The sequence below is a fragment of the Lacerta agilis genome, chromosome 17, assembly GCF_009819535.1.
Source record: "Lacerta agilis isolate rLacAgi1 chromosome 17, rLacAgi1.pri, whole genome shotgun sequence".
Lineage (NCBI taxonomy): Eukaryota > Metazoa > Chordata > Lepidosauria > Squamata > Lacertidae > Lacerta > Lacerta agilis.
Window position 1 is genome coordinate 4,684,445 of NC_046328.1, and position 22,293 is coordinate 4,706,737.

General features: G+C 47.2%; 1 protein-coding gene across 1 annotated transcript in view; it reads left to right on the forward strand.

Moving 5' to 3' along the window:
- The first annotated feature begins 12,524 nt into the window (after nucleotides 1–12,524).
- Nucleotides 12,525–22,293, forward strand: part of LOC117061831 (transmembrane protein 132B-like) — a 349,705-nt gene continuing 339,936 nt past the window's right edge. The window contains 1 exon segment of the mRNA XM_033174812.1: nucleotides 12,525–12,670. Within this exon segment, the coding sequence (XP_033030703.1) occupies nucleotides 12,592–12,670 (79 nt within the window). The 5' untranslated portion in view covers nucleotides 12,525–12,591.

A 22,293-nucleotide genomic window follows, 5' to 3' on the forward strand; every position in this document is an offset into this window, starting at 1 on the left:
CACTCAATGGCAAAGCATTTGATCCCAGGTTCAAACTCTGACACCTTTGGGTAGGGCTGGGAATGCCCCTGCCTGAAACCCTGCAGATCAGCTGCTGGCAGGGACGTCTTTACCACCGGGCGCAGTAGCACAGCGAGCCAGGGCACCAAGCAGTGGAGGGCGCCAGGCGGAGAGTCTGGGGAGAGGAGTGCGGGGAGGTAAGCGAGGCAGAGCAGGGGCTTGGTGCCTGCAGTCCGGAGCTCTCTCCGCTGGCTCCGCGACACACCACCTCCTCGGGTGCGTGGTGTGTGCTTGATTCCCAAGCTCTGCGCATAATAAACGTGACTCTATCACCGCTCCCCTGTCCACTCTCCTCGAAAGATCCCCGCGCTCGAGGCTACACACTGCAACTGCTGCCCCCAGCGCCCCTCCCTCCTTCCCCTGCTTCTCCACCGCCTTGCACGGAGCCTGCCTCCTCCCGCTGCCCCCAACACCTCTGCACTCCTTCACAGGAACCGCGTTTCCTTCACCTGCCCAATCCCCTCCCAGTCATGCTCTCTCCTCCCCAAGCAAGGACTGTGAGACTGTGACTGAGTGAGCACGCTTCTCTGCTGTGGCGACGCAGATGGCCCAGCTCGCTTCACCTGTCTCTACCCGGACAAGACCCCTGCCTGCCTTCCGTGCTGCCTCCAGCGCCTTGGTGCCCAGCCCCACACTATGACCCCCCCCAAAAGGTTGACAACTCTGAGAAACCGGGGGGGGGGGCACAGGAGGGATATTTGCACCACGGCACTGAGTATGCTTAAGATGGCCCTGGCTGCTGGTATAAGGCAGCTTCCTGTGCTTCCTTATTTGAACCTTGGCCTCCAGAATCATAGCCTGACACGCTGAGCCAGTGTGGAGTAGTGGTTAAGAGCGGTAGACTTGTTATCTGGGGAACCGGGTTCGCATCTCCGCTCCTCCACATGCAGCTGCTGGGTGACCTTGGGCTAGTCACACTTCTCTGAAGTCTCTCAGCCCCACTCACCTCACAGAGTGTTTGTTGTGGGGGAGGAAGGGAAAGGAGAATGTTAGCCGCTTTGAGACTCCTTTGGGTAGTGAAAAGCGGGATATCAAATCTAAACTCTTCTTCTTCTTCTTCTTCTTCTTCTTCTTCTTCTTCTTCGCCTGCCTTTCCCAACGGAAAAGAGGATTTGGATTACAGCTCCTATCAGCCTTTGTTGGCATGGCCAGTAGTCAGAGGTGACTGAAGTTGTGGTCCAAAACATCCAAAGCGTAATGGAAGGTCCCACGTGGGCTCACCTGTGAAGACGGGAAAGCTAGCATTGTAATCCTGTACAAGTCCAACTTCACCCACCACGGCAATTTCTCAGAAGGAAGCTACCACAAACCAGTGGGTCTTGCCGACCTTCATTATTTGACCACAGGTGCAGGGAGGAGGTCCTCACATCCTCCATAGAACCTCTTTGCTCCAGGAGTGCTCACCCGGGCCCACAGGAGCCAGCTCCAGGGGGCTGTGGGGGCTGCCTCCGAGACAGTAGTAGTTCAGCTCCGCCCTCTGCAGCCACCAAGCGAGGCACCCTTTTCCAGGGGGGCTCAGATGTGGAGGCAGAGAGACAAGTGTGAGCCCCTCCCCACGGAAAAGGGGCCCTCGCTGGCTGCTGAGAGGAGGAAGAGGAGCCGGCAGTGGCCCCTGCAACACGGACAAGCGACATCACGCACATGCCTGCATGTAGTGGGTGTGATGTCTCACACGCACAGCTTGCAGGCACGGGCGTGTGACGTTGCACGTCCGTGTTGCGGTGGTGGGCACCCACAATCCTGAGGGCGAGATGGCACCCCTGCCCGTTAGTGCCATCATGCAGGCTGCTGAGAGGCCTGGGGCAGACCGAAAGGGTAGGTGTGGGAGGGCAGAGTCATTTTACCCTCTCATGAACATGCCACCTCCCCTCTCCAATTGCCGCAAGTAATTTCGCTCCCTCTTCCTCACCAGGATTTATTCAGTCTTTGACCCGTGAGACAAAACACGAAGGTGCTAGATTTTGCCTCCATAAGGGACACAGCTTGGCTTTTGTCTCCTGCAGGCAAGGACGTGTTTCAAGAGCTCCTCTCTGTTGTGCAATGAACAGAATAACTCTTTCAAAACAGGATGAACCGAAACACACCCACCTTATCCTCCGTTTCCAGTTTCACACAGGCAACTACCATCAGGTTACAAAGAGACACATTCAAAATACACAACTTTGGAACTCCCTCCCACAATGTAATGTAACTGTCTCTATTTCTTTTCTCTTTTTCTGCAGCCTGCTCAGGATGCTCCTTTTTAAATACAGTTCATTATCCCAGCCTACAGTATATCTCTACTGGATTTGTAATCATTTTGACATGTGAAATGGTTTGCAATCTTTTTGACTTACAGGATTTTAATTGTTTTTACATTTGCAGCTGTTTTGCGTATGGAGCTGTTTTTTAAATTGTTCTTATTGTCAGTGTTTTTTTTTTCTGTGAAATTGTTTTGAGATATATCATGGGAAGCAATTCTTAAATGGAATCAAATAACAAATGGATGAATGAATAATATATCGAGTATTTTGCAGGCATTGCATCTCCTGCAAAAGATCCCTGACATCTTTAATTAACAAAATTTCCTTCCTTCCTTCTCTTTTGTAAAATGGGGGCAAGAGGAATTGTTTACCAAGCGATCAGAGACATGCCAAAGAGGTCATTTGCTTTCTTCGAAGGATGTCCGATTACAGCTGAGTTTTGTACTTCTGGGTCCCAGCCTTGCTGGAGATTAGACCAAGGATCTAATCCATTGTCTCTCCAAATACAGGGTCTGTCCCAATTTTTAATTTCTTAGGCGAGCAGGTGGTCTGGAGGCCTGCGAGGCCTAACAGCGCACACATACGGAAATAAAAATAAAATCTTTTAATTCCCGACGTCTGGAGCTGCATCCCAACTGGGCTGTAAGCGGTGGTCTCTCTCTGCATTATCTCTAAATCTAACCATTATTTTGTCTGTTTTGCCACCCCCTCCCATTTGGCCCAGTTGGACATAATTGGAGGGTTTTAAGAATGAAGAGATTAGACTGGGAATCAGGAACAGTAGACCCTGTTGGCATTTTGAAGGCTGTTGACTGAGAGGTGAAGATGGCAGATTTGTTCCCCTCCCCTGAGACCATCAAACAAAAGTTTAGATGCGGTAAAAAGTTTACCCTTCCCAAGCAGGGAACCTACAAAGATCTTCTGGAATTCCAAGGCGATTCGATAAGACTAAAAAAAGGGAAGAAACTACAGAATTTGTGACATATTGGTTCCAGCATCTTCAAATAAATGAGTTATTCAGGAAAGACAAAGAGAAAGGGTTTGCAGAAGAAGAATCAGAATTTGGGGAAATGATTCGTGGGAAGAACAACAAATTGTTATCTAAAATCTACAGCATTTTATTTTATTGGATGAGTTGGTGAAGGAGGCAATTATACACTGCGTGTCTGATTTCAGATACAGTATAGAACTATCAGCATGGGAAAAACTGTGGAACAACACGGCAATTTTTTCAGCATGTTATACAATTAGAGAAAGCATCCAAAAATGATTTTCAGATGGTATTTAACACCCAGTAAACTGGTTAAAATGTACCAAAGAGGATCCTACCTATGCTGAAAATGTTTAGACAACGAGGGCTTGTTAATCCATATGTGATGGCAATAACTCTCAAAAAAAAAAAAAATTCTGGGGAATGATTTATGAAGGACTAAAGAAGATGCTCAAATGCACCTTTCCCAAGAAACCAGAAGCATTCTTGTTAGCTATAATAGGACAGGAAATTCCAGACAAAGTGAAAAAAACAAAAACCTTCCTTTACGCAAAAGCAGCAGCAAGGGTATTACCTGCTAAAATGTGGAAGGAGAGTGAAATCCTTCGTGCTTTCAATGTGCATGATGTGTATGCAGCCTAATTCTATGAAAACAAACAACTAAGCCCCCTGCAAATAGAAAGGTAAAGGTAAAGGACCCATGGGCAGTTAAGTCCAGTCAAAGGCACCTATGGGGTTAGAATCATAGAGCTGGAAGAGACCCCAAGGGCCATCCAGTCCAACCCCCTGCCAAGCAGGAAACACCATCAAAGCATTCCTGACAGATGGCTGTCAAGCCTCCGCTTAAAGACCTCCAAAGAAGGAGACTCCACCACACTCCTTGGCAGCAAATTCCACTGTCCAACAGCTCTCACTGTCAGGAAGTTCTTCCTAATGTTTAGGTGGAATCTTCTTTCTTGTAGTTTGAATCCATTGCCCCGTGTCCGCTTCTCCGGAGCAGCAGAAAACAACCTTTCTCCCTCCTCTATATGACATCCTTTTACATATCTGAACATGGCTATCATCACCGCTTAACCTTCTCTTCTCCAGGCTAAACATACCCAGCTCCCTAAGCCGTTCCTCATAAGGCATCGTTTCCAGGCTTTTGACCATTTTGGTTGCCCTCCTCTGGACATGATCCAGCTTGTCAGTATCCTTCTTGAACTGTGGTGCCCAGAACTGGACACAGTATTCCAGGTGAGGTCTGACCAGAGCGGAATACAGTGGTACCATTACTTCCCTTGATCTAGATGCTATACTCCTATTGATGCAGCCCAGAGTTGCGGTGCTTATCTCGCTTTCAGACCAAGGAAACCAGTGTTTGTCCGCAGACAGCTTTCTGGGTCATGTGGCCAGCATGACTAAGCCGCTTCTGGTGCAACAGAACACCGTGACGGAAACCAGAGTGCACGGAAACCCTGTTTACCTTCCCACGGCAGTGCTACCTATTTATCTACTTGCACTGGCGTGCTTTTGAACTGCTAGGTTGGCAGGAGCTGGGGCAGAGCACCGGGAGCTCACCCTGTCACGGGGATTCAAACCTTCCGATCAGCAAGCCCAAGAGGCTCAGTGCTTTAGACCACAGCACCACCTGCGTCCCCTTGCAAATAGAAAGTAGTACATCATGGAGCAGAATGCTTCAGGACACTGCTTCCTGATGTTGCAGCCATTTTTCTTACTTGCATGGAGACTGTGTTTTGTTTAAATGAGGGGAGCACTACTAAACACCCCACCCCCCTCTCTGGTGTAGTTTAATTCCCCTCAGGATGCAGCAGCTGCCTTATCATGCTGCAGGTGTGGACCAGGCAGGACCACCCAGGCCATGTTGCCAAGGGCAACTGAGAAAGGAAGGAGATATGTGGCACTGGGTCAGGACCACACCCACTGCCTGCAGCCTAGACTGGCATGAGGGCAATCCTGGGAAGAGTCAAAGATGGGTTGTAGAAATGGGATGCACTGAAAGGAGGTTGGGAGTGGTAGCAGAGGGTTCACACAGAAGGCTTGGTCCCATTAGGCCTGGTGGGGGCACTTTTGCTAGGATGACAATGCAGGAAACTGTGACTGCCATGATATATGAACTTAGGCCATGGGGAGGAGGGGGGAAGCCTTTTTCTGCTTGAGGGCCACATTCCCCTTCGGGTCACTTTTGTGGGGGCCACATAACCAATGGTGGGTTGTGCCAGAGGCAAAATTGGGTGGAGCAATGGCTGCAGATTTTACCCCTACACACACATTCCCCCACCCAATATCCTCTCTCCAGGCGTTTTCAGAGTTCAGTGACATTTTCGAGTCACTGGAAAAACGTTTGTGATCCAAACTGGGCCAGGGAGCGATTGGGGCCTTTATGTCTCCACAATAAAAGCCACTTGCATAAAGAAAACGCTCACATTGTGGAGAAAGGAAGAAAGCCCTTTCCCTGTTGTCTTAGTTTAGTTCCATGTTCAACATGGAGGAGCACCAAAAGAATATGAGCCTCCTATGAGCCTTTATAAACTGAAGTGACACAATCCCATAGTAGGCTGCTACCACCAATGGTCTTGTGGAGGAGTTTTTTAAAGCAGGAACAATGACGCCATCTGCTGGAGCACCAGAGTAACTGATGGGCCTTCCTTGCTCTACCAATAGAATGAGGTGATAATGAGGCTCTCAAGTTTAACCACGGATTATGACAGATTAGCACAGAAGTCACAGAATCAGGAAAGCAATCAAAAAGACTGGATACCTCTTTCCTCTTTGATGGGGTTCGTACTTCATGCAGTACTTTGAATAGTAACTTTCTTTTTTCTTTTTTGCAAAATCATTTGAATTTGTAAGGAGAGGTTGCATTTTGGCTGGCTGAAAATCCTTCGTTAAAGTGCAGTATGTTTCCAAAGCTGAACCCACTGAGTTAAACAGCCTGAAGTCCAGCAAGAAGCAGCACACCAAGCTGGAGGCTACCGTGTCACAGGCTGAGCCCGTCCCCCGGTTCTGAGCCTGGTGCTGGTGACTAGGGGACCAAGAACCCCAATGCTGGACCACTGTTAGATCCCACAGCACCAGGACCGGTGAAACCTGAGCTAGGGCCCTCGTGGACATCTCATCCTAGTGCCAAGGAACTGCCTGCCTCCCATACTGAGCATACTTCCCTGGTTCCCTGTTCACACCTTGTCTGCTTGGCATCCATCTGTCTTGAGAGACAATGAAGGAGTGAGCCTATGCTGGTGAAGTCCAGGTTGCAGAGACTGTTATGGCTGTAGAGACCAATATGGGAGAGACATGTTTCGTTGCAGCCGGGGCAGATGAAGGCGTCTGGTTGTGTCGCTACAGATGTACCATGGTGTTTCTTCTCTCTGTGCTCTTCCCGGCGGTCATTCCTCCTCTGGCCACTGCTATGGATACACAACCAGAATGTCTTGTCTCCAGGCACTGCAGTCATCTTCAGGGGATTCCCACATGGCAGGGTCGATGCTGTCAGCCTTCATGTCACATTTGCAGTCATCTTTGTAACACAGAGCTGGTCTACCAACAAGCTTGGTGCCTGAAGACACCTCCCCATAGACCACGTCCTTGGGGGTCCTGCTGCCTTCGATTCTGCGGCCACGACCAAGCCAGAATAGACGTCGCTGAGACACGAGTGCAAGCATGCTGGCAAGGAGAGCATGGCAGAGCACGTCTTTGTTTGAGACTCTGTGGGCAAAGGTAACATTTATATTTGTTGATCCACCCGCTTTTGCCACAGGCCCCCACCCCACATTGGCATGTGCCCCCCCCGAAGGAAATGTGGCTGTTGGACCTAAAAATGTTCCACACCAATGGCAGCAACAGTAGCGGTCGTCCTGCCACATGGATGATCAGGAATGTGAAGCCAAATCTCAACATGCCGACTGCAACACAGCCCTTCGCCAGCTCAGTATTCTACATACTGTCTGTTGAACCTAATAAATTGGGATTGTGGTAGGGGGCTGCTACTCTTTCTGGGTATATAATACCTGTAGCCATGAAATTAAAAGACGCCTGTTTCTTGGGAGAAAAGCCATGACAAACCTAGACAGCATCTTAAAAAGCAGAGACATCTCCTTGCCGACAAAGGTCCGTATAGTTAAAGCTACGGTTTTCCCAGTAGTGATGTATGGAAGTGAGAGCTGGACCATAAAGAAGGCTGATCGCCGAAGAATTGATACTTTTGAATTATGGTGCTGGAGGAGACTTTTGAGAGTCCCATGGACTGCAAGAAGATCAAACCTATCCATTCTGAAGGAAATCAGCCCTGAGTGCTTATTGGAAGGACAGATCTTGAAGCTGAGGCTCCAATACTTTGGCCACCTCATGAGAAGAGAAGACTCCATGGAAAAGACCCTGATGCTGGGAAAGATGGAGGGCACAAGGAGAAGGGGACAACAGAGGACGAGATGGTTGGAAGGTGTTCTCGAAGCTACCAACATGAGTCTGACCAAACTGTAGGAGGCAGTGGAAGACAGGAGTGTTATGGGGTTACGAAGAGTCGGACACGACTGAACAACTGAACAAGAAATTGATGAATGCTGACACGCTGAGGTCCAGCACTTCTGAATTTGCCACTAAATTACCCTTTCAAAAACCTTTCCGTTCACCTTGGTGTATGCTGTGGGGTGATGCATGTTTTAAAGGTTTCTGATAGTTTATTTTGACTATTCATTACTTCGGGTGTGTTTGGATTTTTAGTGATATTTCTGTTTATATAAACTCAACTCGTTGGACCAAAGTATGATTTTGTTGCGACTTCACCCAAATTTTGGCGTTGACAGGTCAAAAACCGCGAATTACGTTATCCACTTAAAACTCACAATATTTTTTGGTTTCCACAAATTCCTGGGCAGCGTTGGGCACTTGCCACTAATTTCTTATAATTGTTGATCTCGTTTAGATACCTATTTGGGCCACCGGAGTGCCTGTATTAATGGGATTGATTCAATATTCTTATTAATGTCCTCTGTAAATGTTTTATAAAACATTTTTCTTGTTATATTTGCAAATTAAAAAACAAAAACAACTACTGCACATTTTCATTTTGTAATGCATTGTCTTTTATGGTCTGGAAATGTAATTGTGACAGGAGAAGTAGACATGTCATGCCCCGCGGAGGACCTTAAGGTCCACAAATAACAACACTTTTGAGGTCCCGAGCCACAGGGTGGTTAGATTGGTCTCAACTAGGGCCAGGGCCTTTTCAGTACTGGCCCCAACTTGGTGAAACGCTCTGTCACAAGAGGCCAGGGCCCTGTGGGATTTGGCAGGGCCTGCAAGACGGAGCTGTTCCGCTTGGCCTTTGGGTTGGACTCAGTCTGACCCTTATGTTTCCCTCCCCTTATGGTTTTGATTTATGGGCTACTACTAAAATGAGGCTGCATTTTAAATTGTATTTTAACCCGTATTTTAATTAACTGTTTTTTCTTTCTTGTATGTTTTATTGTGATTTTATTGGTGTTAGCCACCCTGAGCCCGGTTCTGGCCGGGGAGGGCGGGGTATAAATATAATTTATTTATTTATATTATTATTATTATCATTATCATTATTAAAAAATGTAGAGGTAACCATCTGCCATGGGATAGTACTTCACTGCACATCCTATGTCCACCAGTCTTGGCCCTCTGGGTTCTGAACTGCATCAAATGTCCTGTGGGGTGGGGTGGGGTGGGGGGCACAGCAAAGTGACAGGCTGCTGATCGTATTAAGGATACATGAAGGGGAGAGTGGCTGACGGATGGAGCTCTCACTCAGGTAGCCCCAAGAAACAGGCTTTGAAACAGAAGGGTTTTATCTAACTGGGTTCACACACAAAGACGCTCTGTGCATTTCCAGGAATAGCAGTATCAGGGAAACCAAGAAACAGAAGAAATGGGAAACCACGGCTGTTGCTTGGCCATCTCTCTTTAAAAGCAGCACGGCGGAGGCAATAATTACACCTGCCTGCCTCCCCTCTCTCCAGCACTTTGCAGCCAAGATCATTCACCTCTCGCGCAATTCCAGTCATGCAATGGCCCAACTTAAATCCTGGCATTGGCTTCCTGTCCACTCCTGGATCCTGTACAAAACCCATACTTTCAAGCCTCTCTGCTAGGGCCTTGCACCCGATCTCTCTGTTTCTGTACCGCTATAACATCCCTGCCTGGGACCTTTGCTCAGGGCCAGGGCAGCTGCTAGGGGCATAGCAGGGGCCCATTCCTGATAGCTGCCCTAGCTCCTGCACTAAATTCCTCCCCCACCACTCCAAAACATGACTAAGGCTGAGATCTCATCCACATGTAGTTGGGAGTGTAACACACACACACAAAATTTATATACCGCTCTTTATCTGACGATCATACGGCTGTTTACAGCATAGAAATACAAAATGGAAACACAAAATACACAACGAAATAAAAAACAACCAACTAACAAAAAAAAGCCAATAGCCCCTCCTACAAAATGGTTTCCATTGATTGTTTAATAGCCAAAGGCCTGGTTCTACAGGGAGGTTTTTGCCTGACGCCAAGTAGCCTCCCTGGGGAGAGCATTCCACAAACGGGGAGCCACTGCAGAAAAGGCCCTAGAGGATGATCTCTTGGTAAGATAAGATAAGGGCAATGGGTTTTTTCTTCTTCTGGGGACACTCAAGGGTACGCAGTACCGGCACAATTTTTTTTGCTAGAAGAAAAGTAATGGTTTAAAACAGGCTTCCTCAACCTCGGCCCTCCAGATGTTTTGGGACTACAACTCCCATGATCCCTAGCTAGCAGGACCAGTGGTCAGGGATGATGGGAATTGTAGTCTCAAAACATCTGGAGGGCCGAGGTTGAGGATGCCTGGTTTAAAATGTGGCACTTACTGTAACAACTTCACGGCGAGTAACGGCACCTTTTTTCTAGAAGAAAGATAAGAGGTACAAATGCATGCAAAATAAATAGGAAATGAACAGGAACTCTCATGGGAAGGAGGAACAAAATAGAAAAAGTGTGTGAAGAAGTGTGCATGCACACGAAAGCTCATACCTAGAACACGAAAGCTCATACCAAGAACAAACTCAGTTGGTCTCTAAGGTGCTACTGGAAAGAATTTTCTATTTTGTTTCGACTATGGCAGACCAGCACGGTTACCCACCTGTAATGGGAAGGAGGCTTCCTGGAGGACGCACAGCTGTGCTGTTCAGCAGAGGAGAATAGCTGGGGTGGCTGCTCCCAATCCTCTTTTACCTGAAGCAGTTGCCTCACTCTGTCTAATGGTAGAGCAGGTTGGATCAGGAGTTGCAAGTTGCCCACCTTGCAAGGCTTTTTTTGGGGGGGGGGGTGCAGCACTATCTAAAAATGCAAAAATGCTGTTAACGCTTCCATGCCTGCTTACTTGGGAGTAAACCCCACTGTGTTCAATGAGACTTACATTCCCAAAGTGACGTGTGCATAGAGGAGGAGCTTTGACTCTGATCTGAGGCTGCAGGCACCCTTCCCTGGGAATAATCCTGCAACGCAGTGGGACTCCAACAGAGGACTTTTGCAGACTGATACGGTACTCAGGCTCAGCGCTTTCCCTCCACCTCCAGCCTGCCTCCTTTATGGTCCGCTCTCCAACTCCCCATACACGCAAGCCATGCTTGCTTCTCCCCTCTGAAGGCTTTACTTTGTCCCACTGCGCCCAGTGCAGGCTCACTCCTGAGCAAAACAGCGCAAGGGTTCAGAGCTGTCCTAAAAGCTGTCCTTTGCAAAGCTCCCCACCCTTTCTTTCGAGTTTGCACGCAAATTTTACTCAGAGTAGACCCGCTGAAGCGAATGGAGCAGGCCTGACACTGCCTCCTCCTGCAGCCCCGATCAGCCGCGCCCGCCCGCCTGGTTCGTTCTCTGGAAGTCAAGCAGCCGGCGCTCGCTCTATTTGCCAACGAACGAACCGCGGCGTCACGCGTTCACACGACGCAGAGCAAACCCGGAGCGGCAAACCCTTCTCTGCCTGCGATTTCCTCTCCGACTCCGTTTAGTTTTCATCTCTGTCATCCAGAAAGGGACGCGGGGGGGGGCCCGCTGAAATAAAATAAAATAAAATAAAATAAAATAAAATAAAATAAAATAAAATAAATGTGAGACCGGTTTAGGGGAGGGGGGAGGGGCAGCCTAGGCAAGCCTTCATCTCCCCCCCCCATCCCTCCAGGCTGTCCTCCCCCAGGCAAGGAGATTGGCTAAGATAGTTTGTCAATCGCAGCTCTTTCCCCTCCCCCTCCCCCTCCCCACCCCCCCCCCTTTCCATGCCATCCCACTCATCTCTGGCTTTTTAGGAGAGAGAGAAAAAGAGAGAGAGAGAGGGGAGTTTGAGTCAGTCAGCAGCCAAGCCGTGAGCGCCTTTCCCCGGCATTTACAGCCCCCCCCCCCTAAATCTAATTTAATTGCATTTTTTAAGGGGGTGAGGAATTGGGGGTGGACTGTGGGGGCGCCTGTGCGTGGAAAATGGGAGAGGCATGGAGGAGCCAGCCGACCAGTTGCATCGGGCAAAGTCGCCGCCAGGCAGCCGGCGCCGAGCTGCGCTAAAGACCCGGCGCGCCTGGCAATCCGGATCGCTGCCGCCGCCGCTGCAGCCAAGAACGAGCTGCTCCGGAGTCGTAAGGAAAAGCTCTGCCCGGGCGGTGGTGCGGTTTTTTTGGGGGGTGGAGAGGGCGGAGGAAGAGGAGAAGGCGGCGGCGGCAGCAGAAGAAACCCCAAATGTTTGGAGGAGATCTGGAGGGGGCACAGCATGAATTTTAGGGGTGCAAGCGGAGGAGCGCACCTGACTTGGTCCCCCGATTCGTCTATTTTTATCTCTCTCTTTTTGCTGCTGCTTTCACGTCTTTATTTATTTATTTAAAGGGAAAGCTTCATTTGGGATTTAATTTCACCTTCCAAGACTCCTCCCTCGCCCCTACTTCTCTTCTTCTAGCGAGGAGTGAAGAGGGGGGGAAAGCGCTCTCTCAAACCGCTTTCTTGGGGTTCGATTCGGAGCCGCTGAGCAAATCCCTCTTCTTCTTTTTTTTTTCCTTTTTAAAAAGCACAGGTAGTTTTGGGATTACATGGACTGCAAGCAGGTTGGAAGGAGGACTCCAGAAATGCCTGCCGGTTGAAAAAGAGCCCAAATCTGAAATACGGTTTAAATAAAATAAAATAAAGATAGATATTTATTGGTCTCCCCGCCCCGCAACCAGGAAGACCTGCAGGTGTGGCGGTGGTGGGTTTTTTTTTTTTGGATGAGTTTTGCCTTCGCGCAGCTTTTTCTCTCGACTGCTTGCCTGCCTTTTCTAAGCTCTCACCATGACTTCTCCTGGGCATGGAGCGACGCTTCCCAAAGGCCTTTTCTTGCTGTTGGCGCTCGGGGCCCTTCTCTGCGCAGGTAAGATGCAAAAAGTTTGACTCTTAACCTGAAAGTTTTTTATTTTATTTTATTTACAGAAGTCATTTTTTTTAAAATTTGCAGGCAAAGCTGAACGCAAGAGAAAGGGGTGTGTTGGTGGGCGTGTGTGTGTGTGTGTGTGCCTGCTTTTTGGAGTCATTAGTCATCTTCTCCCCCCCTGCAAAATGCACTTTGCAAATATGGAGTGTATCTTTTTTGCCTTCCAGAGTAATCGTGTGTGGCTTTTAAAGTTTTATTTTATAATACCTTGGAGTGGACGATGTGTATATGTTTTTTTTCTTTTTAAAGCTGAGATGCGTGCCAAAAACTTCCCACAAACCAGCAAACCAAGTCCTTAGGTATATAATAGGCTGCCTTTGGTGAGAGGAGGGCATGCACTCTGCACATGCTAAAGATGCTCTTTTTCTCTCATACAGGATCTGTCTGAAAGTTGCGTCTAGGTCAGAGCCTTGTGATACAGAAATAGACAATGGGGCCCCAGCCAATTAAGTTCTGCTCAGAGTAGACCCAGTGAAATGAATGGACCCAAGTTAGCCGTGCCCATTAATTTCTATGGATTTAGTATGACTAGCCTTGGATACATCCCGCTCTCTACAGAATGCGATGCCACGATGCAACTATAATAGAATGCTAGGATTGTAGGGTTGGAAGGGATCCTGGGGGGTCATCTAGTCCAACCCCCAGCAATGCAGGGATCTCAGCTAGATCGCAAGAGCCTTAGTTTTTGATGCTTATCTTGCTTACAACCCCTGTAAGTTGGGTCAGTTTTATTATCCCCCTATCACACCTGGTGGAGTGAAGCCATGAGAAGTTCTCTTGCCTAAGGGCAGTGGGCAGAGTGGAAAGGTGAATGCAGAACCTCCATCGCTTCCATGCTCAGCTAGCTCCCCAGTTGTCATGTCTGTCTGTCTCTTCCTTCCCACCCACGCGTGTGAAAATTGCTGCCTTGGCTTCATCTCACATCTCCGGCAATTAAGGGTGCCACTCCCACCTCCCCCCGTACATTGCAAAGCAGAAATTCAACAGGTGAAGCTCTCCCCATCTCTGGGCTACTGCTTTTGGAAATAAAGCTAGCCTAGGTGCACTGAGTTCTGCTTCAGACTAGAGTCTCGTCCTCCCTGACAGGCTGCTCTTAAAAGTGCAGGGGAGAAGGTGTCACCTGCCAAAATAGCTCAGGTGGGAGAGGGTTAGACTGAAGATCTGAAGGTCCCTGGTTCGAGCCCGGGTTTCGAGAGATGCTCCGATCTAGGGCTTGTGGCTTTGCATGATGAAGGTTCAGTCAATGGAATCTCCAGACAGGGGTGTGAGAGACCCTATCCAAAACCCTGGGAGAGCTGCTGCCAGCCAGTGTAGACAATGCTGAACTAGATGGACCAGTGTTCTGACATGGCATTAGGCGACTTCCTGTGTAAGGTGGCAACCTTGTTATAAATTGTCTCCTTTAAATCACACTGATTTGATTAAAGAAGAAGAAGAAAAAACCACACTGAGAACAGAGTGAGGGCAAGGAAGGAATAGTCAGACTATTTTGATGCTCCTGTGACATTTTTTTATAAGGCGCTGGTCTTGACCCTGTTTGCTCGGAAGCAAACCTCTCCCTGGTTTCAGTGACATGCACAGGAGAGTAACCCTTGCAAGTCTTGATTTGCGACGCCTGTTCCCATTTTGCAGCTGGGGACAGCTGACCCTGGGAGACAACATCCTGAACCCTGCAAGCTGACTCTGGCCTTGAGGGTCTGCATGCCTGATTGACAGCCTTATCCCAAACATGTTTACTCAGAAGTAAACTCCGTTGAGTTCAGTAGGACTCGTTTCCTAGTCAGGAGTGCAGTCTTACTGGCAGGTATTGGAGACGTGTTACATTTTCTTACGCACGAGGAATGTGTGCAGAGGCACACACCCATCCATCTTCATTTATGCATGTGTGCATGTAGATACACCCATCTCTCCAATTCTGTGACTCTCTGACATTATGAACATGAATGCTCACAAAGTAGCAGCAGCAACAATTTTATTATTTGTACCCCAACCATCTGGCTGGGTTGCCCCAGCCACTCGGGGGTGACATAGCTAAAGGCCGATGCCTGCCTCTCGGCGTTGCAATCCAAATTTAAAGGAAGGAAGTGAGAAGCAACCAGAGGTGAATATGAAATAGTCATAGAATCGTAGGGTTGGAAGGGAACCCAAGGGTCCTCTAGTCCAACCCCCTGCTATGCAGGAATCTCAGCTAAAGCATCTATGAGAGATCCATCCGACCTCTCCAATGAAGGAGAGTCCACCAGCTTCCAAGTCTGAACAGTTCTTACTGGCAAAAAGTTTTTTTTGACAGGAAGTTACCTTATATGGAGTCAGACCATTGGCTGTCCAGTCCAGTCTTGTCCTGGACAATACTCTGGGGTTTCAGGGAGGCGACATTCCCACCCCATGTGGGGATTGACCTTAGGACCTAGATGCTGTACCACTGAGCCGCAGCCCACAAGTGCAGCTTCTGTTCCGTTACAGTGGAGATCCTGTACCCATTTCCTTGGATGCGTGTCCTGTGGATCGGAGCAGAGCTGGCTTCCTAGTAAATGCACATCCAAGCTGCAAATGGACTCAGATGTCTGCTTGGCGTGGGGATGGGGTGAGCGCTGCGGTTAAGCCAACAAAGGCTCAGATTAGTAACCCACAACCCTAAGTGCCCAGCGAGGTCTCTGAACTGTGCTGCAGAATGGCTAGAATGTCTGGGAACTTCTCTGGGGTGGGGGTAAAGAAATATGAAGACTTCCCAGCAAGGAAAATACTGTCTCCTTTCTCTTTACCCCAAAGCTGCACGATGGGTCACCTCTGCTGCTGCCTTCTCTGAACTGGGCCGTCTCTAGGCTTGCAAATTTCCCACAGGAATGGCAGGGCACGAGGGCACAAGTGTGCATTCCCTGTTCACGACCCTTTCTCTGCAAACCCCCCGCCATCCACAAAGTGATTGTTCGGGTTTTCTTGTGTGTACTGTACGAGTCTCCAAGTCCCTCTCGGTTGTAATGCACAGCTTCACCACTGTGTTCAGTAGGTTGTGGGTGATGATTCCCAAAGGACTGGAGTTTACAACGACATCTTTCAGTGCAATGACTGTTATTTGAGTTTGGCATCTGAGAGTTTTTTGCGTTTTGCTGAGTTTCTTTGCAGAGCAGGGAGACTATTTTGGGGTTTTGTTTTGGTCTTTTCAAACAAGAATGGAGGAGAAATCTGATTTTAGTTTGTGTCTAGAAGAAAAATTTAATTTGCACTTTCTGAAACAGTAAAAACTCACCCTTCTCTGACTTTTTCAGCGCACTTCTCCAGCTAAGTACTGTGTACAAAATCCATAAGAGTGTGCCTATAAATGTGTATATTAATGAAAATAATGGAAATGTGCATTTATATGGGGTAATTTCTTTGCAAAAATATGTATACAAATCTGCATACAAATCTGCATATTTTAGGATGAATTTGCACCAATCAATCGTTTTTCTTGAGGGCTTGAAAGAAAAAGAGATTGCAAACTGACGTAGAAAATGTGAAGAACTGAATTGAAGATTAGAAAATAAAGAAATTGAGGGAATCTGATATTGACATATCCAACCATCGCTGCTTTTTTTAAAAAAAATCATTATTGCTTTTCCTTTCCTTTGTATAGTCAAACAGATACTGACAGTTTTTACACCCTGATTTTTTTTAAAAAAAAGCAGCGCAAGGGGCGCTTGAAGACTATAGCTATTTTCTGGTGGGATTCAGCCACAGAGTGGCAAAATTAGGCTCTAGAAACCAGAATCAAAGTTGGTTTGGAATCTGCTCCCCAACAGCTTTTTTTTTTGCAATAAACAAAGTGGTGAAGGAACAGTGTGGGATAACTTTAGCTTGATGCAACTTCAAGCTCACCTCCCTGCTAACAAATCAAAATGAATGTTCAATAAATAGGCGACATTGCCTAACCTCCCTGCAAACGTGCAAACAAATGCTCAATAAGCTGGTTGTCTGCAAAGGATCTGGGATTATTGCTTTGATTTAATTGGGGATTAGCGTGTCCTTGTCTCCCTGCTTTGCCACAACATTACATGATGTAGCAGGCAGATAGCTCAACGGCAGAGCATTGTGCTTTGCATGCAGAAGGTCACAGGTTCAATCCCTGTCATGTAATGCCCTTTTTAAAAAATAAAATAAAGGCTTGAATATCAGGTGATATGGAAGGCCATCTGCCTGGCACCCTGGAGAGCTTCTGCCAGTCAGAGTAGTTAGTATAAGGCAGTTTTATTTTCTGGAGAAATGTTCTTACAATAGATGCACGCCTTTTTTCGTTAACAAAAAATAGGGGAACGGGCACCTCTGAGGGCAATGACTTATTGCCTCTTACAGCCAAATTTTGGGAGAGTGTAAAAGCATTGCACACACCCCCTTTTAAAATAATTTAGGAAACCCCCCACCCCACACTTAGCCACTATCAGAAGCCTGGAAAACTCTCAACTTGATAGACCATTGATCCTGCCCACCGGGGAGGCTAAACCTTGTTTTGCTCTTCTGTAGCTTCAGGGCTGCACCTGTTTGTATCTTTTCATCTTGGGGTCCAAGAGAGATGAATGGCTTTTAGTGTTGCTTGTGTGCGGGCTTTGATCATTGTGGTTTTGGTCCTTGGGAGGGTGTGTGTGTGTGTGCGTGTGCGTGTGCGTGTGCGTGCGTGTGCATGCCTGTGACTTTGATGCAGTGTGAGTATTTTGTGTGCGCATGCATCGAGGGCAAAGATGATATCGAGCCTGTGGCAATGGGAGAAGGACTTCCACTGCATTTATTGTAAAGGTTCACAAAATCTCGGGGAACCACAAGGTGCTCTGTGTCTGAAACACCTTTCATATAACAGGTGGGTAGCCGTGTTGGTCTGCCATAGTCGAAACAAAATAGAAAATTCTTTCCAGTAGCACCTTATAGACCAACTGAGTTTGTTCTTGGTATGAGCTTTCGTGTGCATGCACACTTTTTCAGATACACTGAAACAGAAGTATCTGAAGAAGTGTGCATGCACACGAAAGCTCATACCAAGAACAAACTCAGTTGGTCTATAAGGTGCTACTGGAAAGAATTTTCTATTACCTTTCAGATAAGTTCATCTCCCTTCTCTTTCCCTCTCTGCATAAAGGTTCCTGGACAGAAAGCAAACAACCCCAAAACACACATCAAAATATCTCGCTTAGTTGGTCTCTAAGGTGCTACTGGACTTATTATTATTATTATTATTATTATTATTATTATTATTATTATTATTTATTTTGATCAAAATATCAGTGCTTTTTTTACGCATACCCCTAAACATTTTGTGAGTCTAAGTTTGGCCTCATTGAGGGGCAGTATTTCAATATGAGTAGGAAAATGAGAGTAAACATTTTTTTTAAAAGGAAATAAAAAGCACTGCACATAATTGTAAACCGCTTTGAAGTGCCCCATAGCAGCTGTGGGGAACCTTGGGCCCTCCAGATATTGCTGCGTCATCTCGGGGTTGTGGGTTGAAACCCCACATTGGGCAAAAGGTTCCTGCATTGCAGGGGGTTGGTCTAGATGACCCTTGGAGTTAAACAACAAATTCCACAACTAAGTTAGAAAACCATGGAACCCTTGCTGGCAAAAGCAAAGGAAAGCGATTTCTATCGGGTGCCTGTGTCTGTGTCAATTTGCCATAAAATCCTGCACAAAGCAAACAGGATCTCTTCCTGTTTCTGGAAGAAAAGCAAAGTTGCAGTGAGGCACTCCTTGAAAGGGAGGTCATTTTGTTGGTGTGCTCTATAGGAATATTGGAATCTGCCTTCTTTTGAGTTAGACCATTTGGTTCATCTTGCTCAGTACTAGCCACACTGACTGGCAGCAGTTCTGCAGTGTTTCAGACACGATTCCTTCCTAACTTGGAGATTGTCTAGCATGCAGAAAGTCCCTGCGGCTGAGCTATGGCCCTTTCCTCCCTCAAAAAAAGCAGTGATGCCTTGCACATCTTTGTGTATATCAGCACCTGGGCAGAGAACATAGGAAGCTGCCTTAGAGTGAGTCAGACCAATCAAGCATATATAGATTTTGTTAAATAAACAAACATAAGGAAGCTTCTCTTCAAAGGAGGCTCCTGTAGGTGTGTTGCTTCCAGGTGTGCTTCTGACTTGGGGTAGCGGTTAAGAGTGTGGGAGGGAGAGCCAGGCTCCCACCTGGACACAGGTGTGGAGCTCATTGCATGGCACTGGGCCAATCTCTCTTTGAAGCCCACCTTGCAGGGCTGATGTGAGTAAGTATGGGAGAACCATGGATGTTGCCCTGAGCTTTTTTTGGGGGGGGGGGGGAGATGGTTGCGAAGCCTTTGCCCTGTGAGCATTGCTCTAAGGCAGTGATTCTCAAAGGGTGCGGTGCGCCACACTGGCGTGGCAGGAGGGCAGGGCAAGTGCAGCAGGAAGATTCAAGGAAACATGTAAACCAGGGGCCAGCAAACTTTTTCAGCAGGGGGCCGGTCCACTGTCCCTCAGACCTTGTGGGGGGCCAGACTATATTTTGGAAAAAAAAAATGAACGAATTCCTATGCCCCACAAATAACCCAGAGATGCATATTAAATAAAAGCACACATTCTACTCATGTAAAAACACCAGGCAGGCCCCACAAATAACCCAGAGGTGCATTTTAAATAAAAGGACACATTCTGCTCATGTAAAAACACCAGGCAGGCCCCACAAATAACCCAGAGGTGCATTTTAAATAAAAGGGCACATTCTACTCATGTAAAAACACCAGGCAGGCCCCACAAATAACCCAGAGGTGCATTTTAAATAAAAGGGCACATTCTACTCATGTAAAAACACGGTGATTCCCGGACCGTCCACGGGCCGGATTGAGAAGGCGACTGGGCCGCATCCGGCCCCTGGGCCTTAGTTTGAGGACCCCTGATGTAAACATTTCAGGGTATTGTAGTATATAGGATCAAAACAATTTATTTTGGCTATACAGCCAGAACCACTATCCACGCTTTTCTCCAAGAGCATTGCCTGGTCTTCTACAGTTCCCCATCACATATTGTTGCGAACATGGGTTTTAAACTCTGACAAATATGAAAGGTCAGAAAAGGGAAGGGATTCTTTGTGCTCATGAGGAGATGAGAGTTCGTTTGTCTCAAATCAGACCTAAAGTAAAGGAGATTACCTGGCAAAAGCAAGCTCACGTCTCTCATTGAGTTTGTATACAGACTTAAGGTACATAGGTAAGAGGCTCATTTATAATTATATTTTGGGAATGATTCTTGGTCTTATGTAGCAGCATTTTTAAAAAATATATACTTTCTGGATGTCCCATGATCATAGTACAAAGTAGTTCTGTTCTATGTTATAAATCAAGGAGTTGCTTCTTTTTGTGTTCCAATGTATTTATCAATAAAAAACTCGGTGTGGCCCTAGCAAACATTTATTCTGAAAGTGTGGCCCAAGGAAAAAAGTTTGAGAACCACTGCTCCAAGGTTTTTGTTTCCCAGTGTTTTCATCTGTCTTTTAAAATAAAATGTGTACTTCAGAGGTTTGTAAGTCACTTTGAGATGCACGTGAATTCTTTTAATTGCAATAAATAAATAAAATATACGTGTGATCAAGGAAAAGAAAAAAGAGCTGGTAACTCAATCAGAGATGCAGTGGGAAACCTCCTCAGACTGGAACCCTCCCTTATTAAGTTAAGGGATTTAGGGGTTATTATGGTATTGCACCCCCCCCCTTCTTGTTACTTCAGTTTTGTACTCTCTGTCTCCAGTGCAATAACTCTGGATCGAAGCATTTGTAAAAAGTTAATGAACGCTGCTTCCCTTCTTCTCTCTCCTTCTCTCCTTTTTCTGTGGCAAAGGACAAAGTTGATCAAGAGGCTTGTGTTTTGTGCTTGATACTGGGTATACCTTCCCCCACCCCAATTCCTTGCATTTTCAGCCTTTCCCCCTCATATCTTTGTGGAATTGAAGTCGCCTTCCTAAGCAGAGTGTTCTGGCCGGGAGGTGGTGGTTTTTGCTTTTTTCTCTAAAGAATTACTGAGGCGAAACGTTTGCTGATCTATGTTGACAGTCTCTTTCCCCCCCATCCTCTTTAACGTGATGAAAATCTCGGAAGCCAAGTTGGGTGGCGAGAGAGCCATCCTGCAGCCTTCCTTGAACACAATCAAGTTGTTTGAGGCCTAATGGGCTTCTCTGTTTCCTAAACGTCATCGTAAAAAAAAAACCAAACCAAACCAAACAGCGCCGACTAAAGAAAAGATGGGAGAGCCGAACTTAGCTGGCAGCCTTTTGAGGAGACTGAGTCCTGCCGCCTCTTTTCTCTCTCCGAAGGATCTCGGTGCAACTGTGATTTATTTCTGTGTTGCTTCACACTGAGTTTGGGACTCTCTGCCCCTCTTTTTAAAGAAACCTGCAGGCTTTCTATTAGCAAGCTGCATGCCTCATGTCAGACTCCTCAGTTCAGGCACAGATCCGTGCTTGCTTGTTCTGAAAGTGTTGCACCAGGTTTTTATGCACATGCCTCCTGGGAAAACCTAAGTAATCTCTTCCCCCCTTCAGTGGTTTCCTTCTGTTTTAGAATGGATCAAACATAGTTGAATTGAAGGAAGCGTCTAGCCCTCATGGTCACTGAATATTTTTCTTTTTTTAAGAAGCAGGTGGTACCTGTTTGCGGTTCTAGAAGCTATGTATTGATAAAGTAGAGTGGCTGTGATCACAATCCAGCCCACGTTGAGTCACAGCAATGGTTGGTTTACATATGTACACAGGATGTACGTGCAGAGTGCTCACACATGTACACACATTGCTTACTACACACTTTCTGACTGACATCTAAATATGTGAGCTAAACCTCTTCTCACATAAATGGTCCCAAGGACCGTTGCTGGATTTAGGGTGGTGCGGGTGGCTCCCCCCCCCCCCAGGGCACCAAGTTGAGGGGGCGCCAAATTGGGAAGATCCATATCTGAGAAGATCCATTTTGGGGTGCCAGATTTTGGCCTTGCTCAGGGCGCCATATTACTGAAGATTACCAAAGTCTGTCACTGCCATGATTCTGGGAATTGCAACTCTGTGAGGGGAATAGGACCCTTGACGAGCTGCAGTTCACAGGATTTCCCCCCACGACTGTTTAAAGCAGTAAAGGGACCCCTGACCATTAGGTCCAGTCGTGTCCGACTCTGGGGTTGCGGCGCTCATCTTGCTTTACTGGCCGAGGGAACCGGTGTACAGCTTCCGGGTCATGTGGCCAGCATGACAAAGCTGCTTCTGGCGAACCAACCAGAGCAGCGCACGAAAACTCCGTTTACCTTCCCGCCAGAGCGGTACCTATTTATCTACTTGCACTTTTGACGTGCTTTCGAACTGCTAGGTTGGCAGGAGCTGGGACTGAGCAACGGGAGCTCACCCCATTGCAAGGATTTGAACCGCCAACCTTCTGATCAGCAAGCCCTAGGTTCTGTGGTTTAACCCACAGCGCCACCCGCGTCCCGTTTAAAGCAGTACATTACTGCTGTAATGTGTATAGTGCAGATGGGGCCTGACCTAACTTGGATCCAACGCAATGTGTCCGTGAACATGTTAACTATGACCATTTCTTCACACATG